Genomic DNA, 16,440 nt, shown 5'->3' with positions numbered 1-16,440 from the left:
CTTTTGATTGGTGAGTTTAAGCCATTAACATTCAGGGATATTATTGAGACATAATTTTTATTCCCAGCCATTTTTGGTATTTAACTTGACTTGGTTTCTCCTTTGATTGGTTTTTGCCTTAGTGTAATACCTCCTTGTGCTGATTTTCATTATTGTTTTTCATGTCTTCTTCATGGAATATTTTGCCAAGGATGTTCTGTGGTGCAGGCTTTCTAGTTGTAAATTCTTTTAACTTTTGCTTATCATGGAAAGTTTTAATTTCATCATTAAATATAAAGCTTAATTTTGCTGGATATAAGGTTCCTGGTTGGCATCCATTGTCTTTCAGAGCTTGGTATATGTTGTTCCAGGATCTCCTGGCTTTGAAGGTCTGGGTTGAAAAATCTGCTGAGATACAAATTAGTCTCCCCTATATGTGATCTGATTCCTCTCTCTTGAGGTCTTTAAGATTCTATCCTTATTCTGTATGCTAGACATTTTCATTATAATGTGTCTTAGTGTATATCTGTTGTAATTTTGTACATTTGGTGTCCTATAAGCCTCTTGTGTTTGGTTTTCCAATTCATTCTTTATGCTTGGGAAATTTTCTGATATTATCTCAGTGAAGAGATTGTGTATTTCTTTGGTTTGAAACTCTTTACCTTTCTCATCCCAGTAACTCTTAGATTTGGTCTTTTGATGCTGTCCCATAATTCTCAGATGTTCTGTCCATGGTTTCTGTATTCACTGTGTGTCAACTTTATTTTCCAGATTGTATACTTTGTCTTCATTATCTGACATTCTTTCTTCCAAGTGATCTAGTCTGTTGGTGATGCTTTCTATTGAGTTTTTTGTTTTATTGTTTCCTTCATTTCAGGGATTTCTGTTTTTTTTTTTTTTGTAAATTCTCTCTTTTTAAAAATAATATTTTGCTACCTGTATTTGCTCTTTTATATCTGGAGTGATCAATTTTTGCCTGTATTTGCTCATTTAGGTCATTCTTTAATTCACAGATCATTTTAATTATGAACATTCTGAACTCCTTCTCTGACATTTCATCAATTGCTCTGTCCATAGGTTCTATTGTTGTAGTATTCCAGTTTGGGGCACTTTCCTCCCTTGTTTTTTCATGATGTCTATGTGTCTTCCTTTCTTGCAGTGTGGACCTGAGATATTACAGCTTCTATCCTATAATCTTGTAGTACCTGTGAAGATTATCTTTTCCTCACTTTGATGTTGGGCTTCCAGACCCTGCAGGTGTCCCTTGATGTATGCTACAGCAACTAAAGGTTGTGGCAGCAATAGTGGAGGTATCTTGAGATAGCAGTGGAGGTTCCCCAAGATGAATGCAATGTCTTTCAGAGATAGGGCTGAACGGTTGGGCTGAACTGTCTTTGGAATGCCTGCTCCGAGATGCAGCTGCTTCTAGGCCCTGTCTGTTGTCAAAAGGTAGTGGCTACTGCGTGGGGAAGGCTATGGCGATATCTGCAGTGTCCCACGATGGAATAGGGTTAGGCCTGGGCTCCCAGGTGGGTAGGATGGCAGACTTGCACCTATCCTGGGCTTGGGTCCCACACAGGTTGGCGAATGCGGTCCTGTGCCGGAGCCTGAGCTCTGTTGGGTGTCTGTTGGTGGAAGGATGGACCAGGGTCTCATGCAGGTGAGCGCAGTCAGATCAAGGCTGGACCTGAGCTGGGGGGGGGGGTGTCTCTATAAATGAATTCTTAATTATGCCAGACTTCTTAGCTCTGAATCCATGGATTTGCTATGTAAAACTAATGAAACATGGTTCCAAGAGTGTTTAAGGTACATTTTTTTTCCCCAACTAAAACTGGTCTTTATCACTTTGATGAATTCAAGTAGTTGTTTTTTTATTTGTTTGTTTAATTCTTATAAACAATAATTTAGTGGGTCACTACTCTTGCTTTCTACATAGTTAAAGTACAGGATAAGTGAAAAAAGGAATGAATAGGACCTATTGAGAAAACCAACATCCTGGTAGATGAGAGCAAAAGAGCAGCCAGTCAGGGGGTATAGCTCAGTTACAGAATGCTTAACCTATCATGTGTGAGACCTCGGGTTCAGTCCTCAAAATTGCAACTAATTTCTGCTTCTGTATTGGTGACTCTTTGAGACTTAGGAGAGTTAATTCATCCCAGCAGACTATTCTTGAGCACCTACCATCTGCCAAGTTCTGTGCTCACAGTGATAATATAAATATTCAGACCTACACCCCAGGATCTTAGCCCTTTGAAGGGAGACAGACACTTATGCAAATGTGTGTGGTTTTGTGGTTTTGTGTTGCTTTGATGGGAAATATATCTACACACAGTGAGGATAAAGAGATTGAAGAGCATTGCTGGGAAACCTTTAGAACTGGTATCTTCTCAGTAAGCTTTGTTTCTGTTAGGTATCATAGTAACTAGTTCCTCCTTTTCTACCAGGAAGCCCAACCGGTGATCTCCTTAGAAAACCACCTGATTTCATCGCAGAGCTGAAAGTGTCTCCTTTTTTTTTTTTTTTTCCTTATGGTACTGGAATAGAACCAAGGGTCTTGCACATGCTAGGCAAGTGCGGTAGCACTGAGGTATTTCCCCAGAACCTGCCCTCCCGCCACCTTTTTAAAACATTTTATTTTGAAAAAGGATTTTGCTCAGTTGCCCAGGCTGGCTTCAAACTTGGGATCCTCCTACTTCAGCTTCCTGAGAACCTAAGATTACAGGCATGCTCCACCATGTCCAGCAAGATCTATATTAAAATTTCTAGAAACAGAACCTGAGACAGACTTGGCTCTCAGGCTGTTGAGATCTACTCTCAAGAGGAACTTGTAAGCAGTGAGGAAAGCAAAGTAGTGCATAGATGAAAAGATAAACAAGAATGGAACCTCAGGTAAAACCTAGACTTGGCTTGATCCAAAAGTTGGGGTATCTGGACATAAATCCATCCAAAAAATTGCCAAGGTAACTTGAGGCAAGGTAACTGGCCTTCTGTATTCCAGAGTTAGCCATTCGATTGGTCACCAAGGGCAATCTCTGGAGAAGGATGCAATAGAAGCCAAATGGAAGCATCCAGCACTCAGAAACCTTGTGGATAAGTAACTCAGCTTAGAAAAGGGGACCTGGGACAGGCACTAGCAGCATCTACTGCAGGCCTATGGAACAAAGAGGATTTGCTGAAGCAGGCTAAAGACCAAGCATATTTAGTAATGGGTTCCTATAGTCAGTATGTTAAAGAGAGCACACAGAAGGAAATTAATCATCCTTAGGTTTCATCCTTGCAGAGTTTCAATTATTTTATCAAATTAGAACAAGATGCCTAGTGCTATAGAAACAACGTTGATTAAAACCTTAAATTCAAGGCCCAAACTTTGCTATGTCAGGGAGACAAATTTCTTAATAATTCACATAAAAGCAAAGTGATTCAGAGTAACATGGCCCATCTTCTATTGATTGATTGATTATATATTTTTATTTGTTTTAAACTAGTTACACATGAGAGAATGCATTTTGACACATCAAACATAAATGGAGTATAACTTCTCATTCATCTGGTTTTACATGATGTAGAGTTACACAGGTCATATAGTTGTATATGCACATAGGGTAATGCTACTATCACTCCTACCTCTCTTTCCCCTCCCATTCCTTCACTCCCCTTCATCTAGTCCAAAACACCTCTCTTCTCCCCCATCCCTTATTGTGAATTAGCATCCACATATCAGAGAAAACATTCGGCCTTTGGTTCTTTGGGATTGGCTTATTTCACTTAGCATAATATTCTCCAGTTCCATCCATTTACTGGCAAATGCCATAATTTCATTCTTCTTAAGGCTGAATAATATTCCATTGTGTATATATACCACAGTTTCTTTATTCATTCATCTGTTGAAGGGCATCTAGGTTGGTTCTATAGTTTAGCTCAACAATAGGTCATTCTTAAAGCATCTGTCTAAGACTTTTACTAGTTAATGACAGAGCTGCTGTAGTATCTAGTTCCCTTCTTGAATTCTCTGGGCAGTTCCACCTTCTGAATCTTATGCAAAATTCTTTCATGGATGATGCTAATCCATCGATGTGCAAGAAAGGGAATTCTGGGAATCAATTTTAGCAAGTTAACACAGTACAAATCCAATGCAGTTCACTCCTTGACATCTTGACATATATCCAAGTAAAGAAAACATCAAAGTTATGTTTTTATGTAACATAATGCAATGTTATTTTATTAACATAAAAGTGAAAATACATTAACCATTTTCTCAAAAAGACAATATAGTCTTTTTGTCCACCTTTGCATGATTTTCATTATTTGTCTCGCTGAGTCACATTCCACATTTGATATACTGTAGCCTAAATACTGAAATATATGGTTCACTTCTAATCATATTAGATGGAAAGAATAGCGGAGGGGAAAAGATTCACCATTTATTTAATCATAGAAAAGAAGAAATGTCGATATTATTTTAATCTTCATCTCTGCAGCTGGTCACATGGTCATAATGGGTATTTATAATTACCTTTTCCATCCTCCATTCCCTCTGCCTTACACTCATTGTAATTCCTTGCCTGTTCAAGTAGCTGAAACCTTTATTCATAAATCTCTGGCATATACCTGCCTATAATTGGGTTATTTCAGTTTTCTATTGACTTTAATCACAGGGCATGGGAGTAATAAGACATTATAGGGATTTCTTGCATTCAAGACATAATTCCTTGCTCTTATTGTATAATAACAACCTGATTTACTCTTGATAATCAAGACTAATCACCCTGGTCAGGATAGTAATTCCTTTCTTTTTAAATTAATTAATTACATGAGTAGCCCAAAGTAGCCAGGTGGCAGTCCTGACTTCCAGCTTAATGAAATCATTGGTATGTCTCCTGATGGAAGCCTTTCTTCCTTTAGACCAAAAAACAAAACAAAACAACAACACCAACAACAACAAAAAACCCCCAAAATAAAAACAAAACACACGCACAAAAAAAACTAAACAAAAACCAAACAAACAAACAAGCAAAAACCCCCCTAGTTTCAGGGCCAGGGGACTGGGAGCCTTTTGCTAGTGTACTTGTAAAAGGAAAATCCATTTCCAGCCTTGATTTTCTGATTCATGAATCATGACTATGGGATAAACAACACTTTATGTTAGTCACTTTTTAAAGGCACATACCACGTCCTGGGGAATGGTATCCTATACTCACCCGTGGTGGAGAAACAGAATCTTTAAAACCACTCCATTAATTTATCAATCATCTCTTCTAAGATGGGAAACATGGAAAGTCTTATGACTTCCAGAAGCACGACCCCATTGTTATACTCCATTTGTTTTAAAGTTAATTTCTTAGTCAGAAGCAATGCTGGGAGGAATACCATCATGGTGAACAAAGGTCCTTTTAAGTACATGGATGTTAGGTTGGTAGAAGAATTAAAGGTATTAAAGGGTAAGAAAGGCAACTTCATGTCCAGAGTGAGCTTCTGTTCCAGTCAGAACAGTGTGCTCCCCCTTTTGATGATGGGAGTGAGTGGTCTTATGTCAGCCTACTACAAGTGATTGACTGATTTTTCTAGGAAATGGAACCATATTAATGTTGCTCTCCAATGTTGGTTGAACATTCATCAATACAATAGTGGCTATTGCCAGATCAATATTCATGTATTGATCTTTACTAACTATGTTACTGAGCCCATGAATAACTTCCATTCTTGCTTCTATGATAATTTTGAGCCCATTGGTCAAGGACAGTCATGGCTAAGGATTAACTGATGTCCACAAGTTGCATCATTGAGCTCCTCCTGTTAACATTCATGTGGGATACAAACATCTTCATACTAAGGGTTTCAAAATCTCTGTGCCACCAATTTTCTAATCCCCTTTCTTCCAAGTTCTTGACCATCTAGCTGTACCAATAGCCATTATGAATCAATGTAGTCTGTGGCCATATCTCCCTCCAAGAAGAATGAATGACCAGTCTGAAATTCAATTTGAAGCACCAAAGTTTTATTTACTAGGAGTGTTTTCCTTTGCTCTTGTCCTTGAAAGCAACTCTGGATTTGGTCAGCAGTGCTACAACCATTCAGTTTCAGGAATGCCAGTATATAATGAAGAACTATTAAGTTCTTCATAAACTAGGCCAGAAATTCTTTATTTCTTATTTAACTGGTCAAAGGGAAATCCCTACAAAGCCATAGGTACACACTGAGAGAAGGGGGTTTTGTGGCAGGAATATGGGACATGGGTATCTGTGTAACCTACTTTGCCTTCCGGGACCTGCTCAAACCATAAATACACACCACTTCTGTTTGATGTTGTACATGCAGAATCTTATGATGTGGTGGGTCAGAAAATACCTGTCAATAAGGGACCTTTCAAATCACATGGTCACTTAGTTTTTCATGGTCAAGTGTTAAGACTCTACTGAGTAGCAAGTCAACTCTGTCTCAAAAGCGCATACTTATCTGCAGAGGACAGTATGTACTGATTCAGGATTTTGAAGAAAATCCTGAGTCTGTGTCATAAATCACTTATATGTGCCTGCTGAAGTCTCCCTACAGCCTCATGATCTACTGTAAATAATTCAAGCACTATTGGTATCTTAGTTAACTCATGCTGCTGCAACAAAACACCTTAGACTGGGTAATTATAAATAATTAACATTTATTTTTCATAGATATGGAGACCAGGAAGTACAAGATCAAGAAACTGGCAGGCAAATTGGTGTCTGTCGAGCACTATTCTCTGCTTCCAATATGGTGCCTTCTCAATGCATCCTTTAGAGGGGACATATGCTGCATCCTTCTATGGTGGAAGGGGCAGAATGGATGAACACCCCTCCATACCTGTTTTATAAGGCCCATCCTCATGACTTAATCACTTCCTCAAAGCCTCACCTCAATACTATCATATTGGTGATTAAATTTCAAGATAGGAATTTGTGGGGGTACCTTCAGACTAGAGCTATTGGATACGATGGATCAAGTGGAAGAGCAGCCTTTCATAGCTTTTTCTTGCTCCATAAAATCTGTCATGTTTGAGTTTACTCAGTACATAGTTTTATGTAGTATGTCAAAGGAAGGTGCATATAGTTTTTTCTATTTTTCTTCAGTTGGTAACAGGGCAATACAGCAACTTTTTCTTTACCTTAGAAGATGATACAGGTGACAATTTAAGTAACTATTGCTACTGAATGTCATGAACTACCAGTGTCCCCTTTTGCTATTGGAAATAGGGTTTTTAATACTTTCAGTCTGGTCCTGTCATAGAACCCAGAACCAATACAGTTTAACCATCTTTAAGGTTCTCTTAGTTCACTTCCACTACCAAATTCTGCATTAGTCAAGATTCAGTCAATTCAAGAAGCAAAATCTCTAGATTTTGTGGGAATTGATAAAGTAATTTATTAGGGCTATTGCTTCTAATTCTGGTTTTGGAGCCTAAAGTCCACAGAAAAGGTAGTTGAAATGGCAAGATAGATGTCAAGAGGGGTCACAGGGAACCAGAACTTTGGAGGAATGGCTGGAACCCAAGAAGATGAACTGAACTCACCTCGGTGGGTCAGTCTCCCAGTTTCTCCAAGTGGAGTTCAGCAGGAGCTGGAGAAGCTATGGACATGCCACTGCCCCTCAACCACCACCAGAGGCCAGTTGATGAGACTCAAGGGCCAGAGCTGTGGCACCTCATGCTTTATGAAAAACTTATGAGTGTAAAGAGAATAGGGCTACCACTTCATTTTCACTTTTTAATAAAATCTCGCGACAAATTGTCTCTTGTGGGGAATACCAACCTGGAGCTATACAAGGAAGTGTCTTTTTAGCCTTGCTATGTCAACACAATGTGAACTCACTATAAGTAACTCAGTGCCAGGTACTGTTCAAAGTGTGGTGGCAGCAGGGTGACGTCTAGGACAGGCACTGCCCTGGTGAATTGGATGACATGAGCTGTGGGGAGATAGCAGAAGGTGAAGAAGTCATTGTCACAGGTGGAAAAGCACTGCCAGTCGGATCATTCAGAGGAAAGTCACAGGACTCGTTCTGAGGGAGGCAGTTAGACAAGGCGGCTCTGTAGTTGTCTCTTAATTTCTGCATATCTGGGCTCTATTTTGTTTCTAATTTAAAATTTTATTTATTATAAAAAACTTCTCTGCATTTTTATAGTTTGTGCATTTAATCATTGTGAGGCTGTGTTTTTTCCTGTTCCTAGTAAAGTGACCTCGAAGTGGTTTCTCTTCCCCCTTCATCTCTATAATTTTCTAGATCTAGCTTTTAAAGAATGATGCCCGTAGAGGTCATAATCCTTGGATCTCTGTAGGAGCACAGGAACTTCTTTAGGGAAATGCACTTCAGCAAAACTAACAAATAAACCATGTTGTACCCTCAGCTCTCACTAGTTTTGTGACTTCATCGAATGTAACTCAGTATTTCTGCTTTTCTTGTCTTGTAGGAAGGTACAAGATGGTCACTAGTAGTATATACCTTTCAATATTGACTGGTGGTTTAGTCAGCTATTTCGCTGCTCTGACTACAGAATCTGACCAGAACAGCTATAGGGGAGGAGGAGTTTATTTGAGGGCTCACAGGTTTTAGTTCATAGAAGGCCAGCTCCATTCTTTGGGGCTTGAGGTGAGGCTGAATCATGGTGGAGTGTGTGACAGAAGGCAGCAGCTCACATGAGATCAGAAGGCAAAGAGAGAGACTCCACTCACCAGATAGAAACATATACCCCAAAGCCATGCCCCAGTTCCTGTCTCCCCAACCACACCTCACCACTTCAGTTAATCCTATCAGGGATTAATTCACCGATCAGGCTAAGGCTATAATCCAACCATTTCTCCTCCAAATCTTCTTGCATTGTCTCACATGTGAGCTTTCAAGGGCTACCACTTCTACACCATAACAACTGGATCATTCCAGAATTCCCCCACAGTGAGGATTGGAGCTAAATACAATGAAAAAGAAATTTTTAACCATCAACAGATATTAAACTTCAGAATTCTTTACTGTGTTGATATCTGTAAAAATGGGTAGATTGCTAATTTCTGGAGTAGCACAGAACTGAGAATAGAATACATGACCTTCTGGTGTGAGTAATTATTATTGATTTAATTGCAAGAATGAATGAGTTAAATGAAAAAAGTTCCTTTTCCATCCTCCCCACCCAACACTCACACCTTTCAAAATGAGCAGATGTGATAAATTTTCAAGCTAAACTACCTGATATCTACATCTCCATACAGTTTGTAACTTAAGTTTTTTCTCCAAACATTTGTAAGATGAAATTAATTCAAAGAAAATTAAACCAACAATTTAATTAATATAATTACTTGAACAGTAATGAAGCATAATTGCTATAAAATAAATAGAGCACAGAATGAAAGCCATAAAAGATGATTTTAAGTTCCTTAAAAATAAATCTATATTAAGCCAGTTTGTCATTGTGACATTCTAGGGTATTGTTTTGATGACATTTTAATTTGTAGTTGAATTTCACATATTGTTCGTATTTTTCAAGTGTTAAATAGTTTCAGTTAAAATTCATTAACATATGCTGACTTTGGAATTTAAATATTACATTGGTAATTGAAATGTATTTGTGGGGAAAAATTAGTTTTCCATCACCTTTAACTTGAACTGTGTAACCAATTTGTATGTGTGTGTGTGTGTGTGTGTGTGTGTGCGCGCGCGCGTGCGCACGTCCTGGGGATCAAACCCAGGGCCTTATACATGCAAGGCAAGCAGTCTACCAACTGAACTATATCCTCAGCCCCAATATAACCAATTTTAAGTAATTCGCTTTATAACAGTTTATCTGAAATTCATAAATGATGCAAGCTTTGCTTTTCTTGTTTCATTTCATGACTGCTGTTTTACTTCATTTTTTTTTTTTGTAACAATTTCTTGGGGGAATAAAATTAGTGAATTAGAAACATAAAGTACAGAGACTATTTTATTTCAAATGTTGGGAAGGGACAAATTAATTACATCATCAAACATGAGCAAAAGTCATTGTACTAGAGATTCTAGTAAGACATAAAAATGAGGAAGACGGACGTAACCTGAGGGGCTACAGTCGAGGAGTGTAGGAAAGCAAAGTTCACAAATAGACATCTAAATATTTGCATCTGTAGAAGGTCCTAGAATGCCCCTTCTCATCCCTGCCTAACAACCTCCTCATTTCCTCTTTCTGTTACATACTCTGGTGCTTCTGACTATGTGCTTTTGTGTTTCTGAGTTTTCCTGTCTCTTCATTCCTGTTTCCCCAGCATCTAGTGTATGTACTTAATAAATTTTTATTGAACAGAATTTACTACAATTTAATCCACATTAAAAGTGGTATAAAGTGACTTAGGAGCCTTTCAAGAAGGAAATGCTTACTTCTGATTGGTCAAATAAGCAAAGGCCTTTGGTCTCCTCCATTTAGGATGGACATAGAAAAATGGGTGGCATTTTAAAAGATGGAGCAGAGTCATTTGAGGCAGAAGGAATAGTAAGAAACAAAGATAAAAACAAAAAGTGGGTCTGGGTAGCTCAGTGGTGGAGCATTTGCTTAGCATACATTGAGGCCCTGGATTCAATTACTAGCACTACAAGAAGAAAAAGAAAAAAAAAAGCCACAAAAGAAAAGAATATACTTTGTAGAACATCTTATGAAATTTGAGTTATTTTTCTATACATTAAAAATGTTATCCCCCCCTCTCAGAGAGGAAGCTGAAGCTTGGCAAGGTGAAGTCATTTGTCCCAGTTACATAGCTGGTAGGCATGAGGCTGGTGTTCTACTCCAGACAGGTGACAGAGTCCTTTCTGCCTGAATTTGTTGTGCTGTGGACAAAGATCCATTGCTCTCAACAACAGAAGCTAGCGGTTCATTTGAGAACTGTTGAAGAACTAAAGAGGATAGAAGACCTGGAATTTAAAGAAATCACGGCTGACTTGAGAATAACAAAATATGAGATTTCTCAGTTAATATAGATGGTTCCAAAGCAAAAGAAGCAATACAGATATAATAAACTTGGGACTTTTTTTTTTTTTTAAAGAGGAACTAGTTTTAAAGACAACAGTCTGGGATATAGAATATACCTTGTTGTGGTAACGTGGAAAGTTATGAAGAGGGGACTTGATTTTACAGGAGTGACAACAGGCTTACTTCCTGGTGAAAATGGCCTCTACTTCATTTATAGTGTGGACAGTAGCTATGATGTCAGATCAACCAAGTTGTGGAAATATTAACCAGCTCTTTAATTGTGAAAAGAAGAAACTACAACTCCTGCAATACTGGTATTGACTTATATCTTATAAATCTCTCTCTTTTAGGAAATATATTTGTGGTGAGCCTAGCAGTTGCAGACCTGGTGGTAGCCATTTATCCCTACCCCTTGGTGCTGACATCGATCTTTAACAATGGCTGGAACCTGGGATCTCTGCACTGTCAAATTAGTGGTTTCCTGATGGGCTTGAGTGTCATTGGCTCCATATTCAATATCACTGGGATCGCCATTAATCGCTACTGCTACATCTGCCACAGTCTCAAGTACGACAAGCTGTACAGTAACAAGAATTCCCTCTGCTACGTGTTCCTGATATGGATGCTGACGCTAGTGGCCATTGTGCCCAACTTGAGAACAGAAACGCTCCAGTATGACCCCAGGATCTATTCCTGTACGTTTTCACAGTCAGTCAGTTCAGCCTACACGATAGCTGTGGTGGTTTTCCACTTCATAGTCCCGATGGTCATCGTCATCTTCTGTTACCTAAGAATATGGATCCTGGTTCTTCAGGTCAGACGGAGGGTGAAATCTGACAACAAACCCAAACTGAAACCACAGGACTTCCGGAACTTTGTCACCATGTTTGTGGTTTTCGTCCTTTTTGCAATTTGCTGGGCTCCTCTCAACTTCATTGGTCTTGTTGTGGCCACAGACCCTGCCAGCATGGTGCCCAGGATACCCGAGTGGCTGTTTGTGGCTAGTTACTACATGGCATATTTCAACAGCTGCCTCAATGCAATTATATATGGACTTCTGAACCAAAATTTCAGAAAGGAATACAGAAGAATTATAGTTTCACTGTGTACAGCCAAGATGTTCTTTGTGGATAGCTCGAATGATGTAGCAGATAAGGTTAAATGTAAACCCTCTCCATTAATAGCCAACAAGAATTTAATCCAGGTGGACTCTGTTTAGAAAAGCAAAACACTTCTGGCACGGTGTCCATACTGCTCAGATCATACTCCTTTTCCTGTCTGCTTTGCTCTGGATGGATGTCTTGAAAACAGTAGTTGAGAAAAGGAAGCTCTTAAGAGGTCACCCGAAGTTTCTGAGCTAGTATGCCCTGGGGCAAAGTGTCTAATTCTGCTTATCAAGAGAAATCCAGAACATACAGAGAATCATGTTAGTTGAAGAGTATGTTTCAGGAGTAGGGGGTTAAAGTAAAATACTGGATGAATTTAAGGGAAGAAATACTGTGAAAACATTTATTTTACCATAAATAGGTTTCAAAAATGCAGCACAGTTATCCCTCCTTTTCCGTGGGTTCTCCATCCTTGGATTCAGTCAACCATGAATTGAAAACATTTTAAAAAAAACATTGCATCTGTACTGAACATGTATGTACTTTTATTCTTTTTCCTCCCTGAAGAATGTAGTATAATAGCCATTTGCATAGCATTTGCCTTGCTATGGGTTTTGCAAGTAACCTGCAGGTGATTCAAAACACTGTAAATGTGAAGATATGTATAGGTCATAAGCAAATACTGTATCATTTTATATAAGGGTCAACAAATTTTTATATTCTTGGGGGCTCAAAGATTTTGAGGGATGAGTATAATTGTTTTCCCCCTCACTTGTTAAAATATTTCTAATGGGGAAACGAAAAGAACATTTGATTTATAAGTGAGTAAATGGAACAAAAAGGAGAAGCGAGACGAGTGACTCATTACGGAATGACTGAGTGGCAGTGGCAACAACCATTACCACCACCATACTGAGCCACCCCCACCTAGCCATTTGTATTTTAAAAATAACATACAGGGTCTGGCTAAGTTACTGAGGCTGGCCAGGAACTTGAGTTCCTCTTGCCTCGGCCTCTTGGGTAGCAGGGATGACAGGCTTGTGCCACCAGTCCCCACTACTTTTTTTCTATGCTTTTTTTTATGCTTGAAAATAAATCATCTTCATTTGGGAAAAAAATCATGTACAATTCAATGTAAAACCAGCTTTGCAATATTGATTACAGGTTTTGGGAAATCTCCTATGACTGTGTGGGGGTCAAAATTTAGAGAATAACAAAGTTATTTTAGTGCTGTTCAATATTTATGTTAATGGTGAGTACTTATTTTACTGAAGCTCTTTCAGAAGACCAAAGACTGAACATAAACTAAATTTGTAAAATATAGGAAAAGGCCAAAAGGGACAGATATTTAACCAAAGTTTTAGTGTATCCATAATGTAACAATAACAAGTGGGATAAAAATTTAATAACAAACTAAGCTAGTACCTGGAGAATGCTCTTGCCATCAAATTTCTAAAATGTTGGGACATGCCCTAATTGGGTTTAGCTTATGCTTATCTGTCACCAGAAGGATAATGGAGTCATTGTGCAATCACCTTGCTTCATAGTGCTGAGGAAAAAATTGAATTTAGGTATGGAAAAGCAATCACACATGAATATAGAAACAGAATGATTTTAGAAGCACAAACCTTAATCATATGTTATTCTATTTTCTATCTCTGAAGCAGACATTTTAAGTTAATAGAAATAACCACTTAGGAATTTTTTGTATATTATAGAGTTTACCATGGGGAGAAAGTGCCTGTGTATGGTTGTGCACGTGTGTTGGCATGTATACTGTGTGCACAGGCCAGTTAGCTCTGAGGAAATAAGAACAGCTTCTATGGCTCTGTAAAGTCAAAAGATGATTTAGGTGTGTGTTATATTAGTAGTAATAAGACTATGCTGTATTCCTTTATTATGAGGACACATTTCTTCATTCTGATTACAGGTTTATGATTCATATGCCCATTGAAAACCCAGTTGATTGCTATTTCATCTAGAGAATAGATACTGGGCCTTTCTTTTCTTGAGGTAGCCTGGTTCTCTAATTGCTAGCAGAACTGTTACTTTGCAGTGTGCAATGAAAACATATCCAGTTTGGAATAAAATAAAATGAATGTTATTTTTAGTTTCTATGATGTTCAACACCTTGGAGAACTCTTGAATTTTGGTATGCAAAGGGGCAAGTGATGATCCACTGAGCACCACCCTAATAAATACTAAATAAGCCTCCATGCTCAGGATGTGGGACTAAGAATCAGTTTAGCTATTTGGTTTACCCAGTAAAAGAGCTGATAGAATTTCTGCCTAGAGAACTATAGTACCTTCATTAATTCTGTGACCACTGAGCTACAGAATAAATGTTTGCATAGACAATGTTTACACAATTCAAAGTAGTTAAGTATAAGATGTTAACCTCAATCCTGACATTATTTTCTGCTTGTCACTATTTTCTTGCAGCCTGGGTATAAATGTGTATAAAACTGTAGGAAGTCTGTTTTTCCAAAAGACAGTTTAATTTTATATTTTTGAAAACAAAGCCATGATAGAGTATACTTGTATTATTTTACTTCTTTTTACCATGTATGTACCTTGTTACTGCCAAGGATGAACTTCAGTGGGGATTTTACTTGTATATATTGTTTTGATAAATTATGTATGTATACATGTGCATGTGTATATATGAAGGTGAATATGATTTCTTACGATTTTCAAGGTGTTTAGTTTTTATGTTATTTGGGGGAATTAAACATTGGTTAAGAATAAAAGGTGGTTTGATAATTATTTAAGATGTGTACCCGTTTATGGAAAATAAGCTTATTTTTCTGGTTTTGGCATTTTTCTCAGCAGAGTTTCAATGACTCGGTTATTCACGTGTGTTCATCTATCATGCATCTATATCATACATATTCATATATTCATGTTCATCATGGAAGGGAACTGAGTTTAACTGAACTTTGTTTGCCCCACCTTGATATATGCAATCAACAAGCTATGTTCTATTCCAAATACAGACTTATTGCACTATTTAACAAATGTGTTTCTCTTCTCTTTTTTTTTCCCCCAGAAATCATTATTTCTTGCTCAGTACACATGCACAGAATGGACTCCTTTCATTTCTAGAATTTAATTGGGGGAAAGACAGCCTATTATATTGACCTTTGTCATAAAATCATTAAAGGGAACTTAAAGGGTAGGTTCAAGCTATTTCTCTCATTTTTACAAACCATGAAGATGAGATTCATTAAACATTGTCCTGTTAATGATCTACTAAAGTTAGCAGAAGAGATGAGACTGAACCATGAGCTCCTGAGTTTGTTAAAAATTTAGAAAATATTGGACACCTTTATTTTTCATAAACTACCATTCCTGGAGGAAAAACCAGCTTCCAACTGTATGAAGTCATATCCTATAGAAACCTCTTTTCTCTTCCTAAGATTTAAAGACAACATCTTATTGAGAACACAGACATATAAATGACCATCTGACTTTGACACATGAGAACCCTGAGTAGAACCTAGTTTTTGCTGCATTCAGCAGTAAGAGAAGGAGAGGGAAACAAAGAATCCCAAAAGACATGGTGTCAAGGATCTTGATCCAACACATATCAGTGGGACCTCTCTAAAGTAAGATTATCATTTTCAATTGTTTAGTCCCTAATTCTCAGACAAATACATAGGAAACTGGTAGTTAAGCTTCATTTAATTCATTAATGAGAAGACCTGAAGAGTGACAGGGACCATTCAAAGATGAAATGAAGAACTAAGACTTAAATAGTCACTGGAGAAAGGAATATGGAAGTAAGATTGTTACATTAACTACACATCACATTAATGATCTATGGAGCAATAAAATTGTCAACTTCAAGATTCTCATTTAGAACAAACAAACAAACAAAAAAACTTAGTTTAAACATGTCTATTTTTAATTCAAAGTCAGATGACTTCAGCTTATTGAAAAATATTCTAGTATGATATTTAAAGTTCCACAATTATCCTTTTTTTTCCAGTTTCCTGTTTTGGACAGTTTTTCCTGAACAACTGGTATTGCATTTCTTCTAATAGACTGATATGAAGCAAATTGTCATCTTAATGCTAAGTCTTATGATCCATATCATGATATGACCTTCCATTTGGTAATATCTATTTTTTTCCCTGAATATAAGATTAGAGATTAGGGTTGGGTGGCTGAGCGGTAGAGTGCTCGCCTAACGTGTGCAAGGCCCTGGGTTTGATTCTCAGCACCACATAAAAATGAATAAATAAAACAAAGGTATTGTGTCCAACTACAACTAAAAATTTTAAAAAAATATTAGAGATTGTTTATGATAGGCAAAATGATGTGTTCCTGTAATCTCAGCTACTTGGGAAGTCTTCAAATTTGAGACCAGTCTGGGCAGTGCAGCAAGATCCTGTCTCAAAA

The 16,440-nt window shown here is 37.7% G+C and overlaps 1 protein-coding gene across 1 annotated transcript in view; it reads left to right on the top strand.

The window, feature by feature from the left end:
• Positions 1-14,802, top strand: part of Mtnr1a (melatonin receptor 1A) — a 33,791-nt gene extending 18,989 nt beyond the window's left edge. The window contains exon 2 of the mRNA XM_005329190.4: positions 11,281-14,802. Coding sequence (XP_005329247.1) covers positions 11,281-12,149 — 869 coding nt within the window. The 3' untranslated portion in view covers positions 12,150-14,802. The remainder of the gene's footprint in view (positions 1-11,280) is intronic.
• The last annotated feature ends 1,638 nt before the right edge of the window (positions 14,803-16,440 follow it).

Source organism: Ictidomys tridecemlineatus, chromosome 14 (genome assembly GCF_052094955.1).
Source record: "Ictidomys tridecemlineatus isolate mIctTri1 chromosome 14, mIctTri1.hap1, whole genome shotgun sequence".
NCBI classification, from domain to species: Eukaryota; Metazoa; Chordata; class Mammalia; order Rodentia; family Sciuridae; genus Ictidomys; species Ictidomys tridecemlineatus.
The sequence above is the reverse complement of the archived record's forward strand: the minus strand, read 5'-3'. Positions and strand labels throughout refer to the sequence as shown.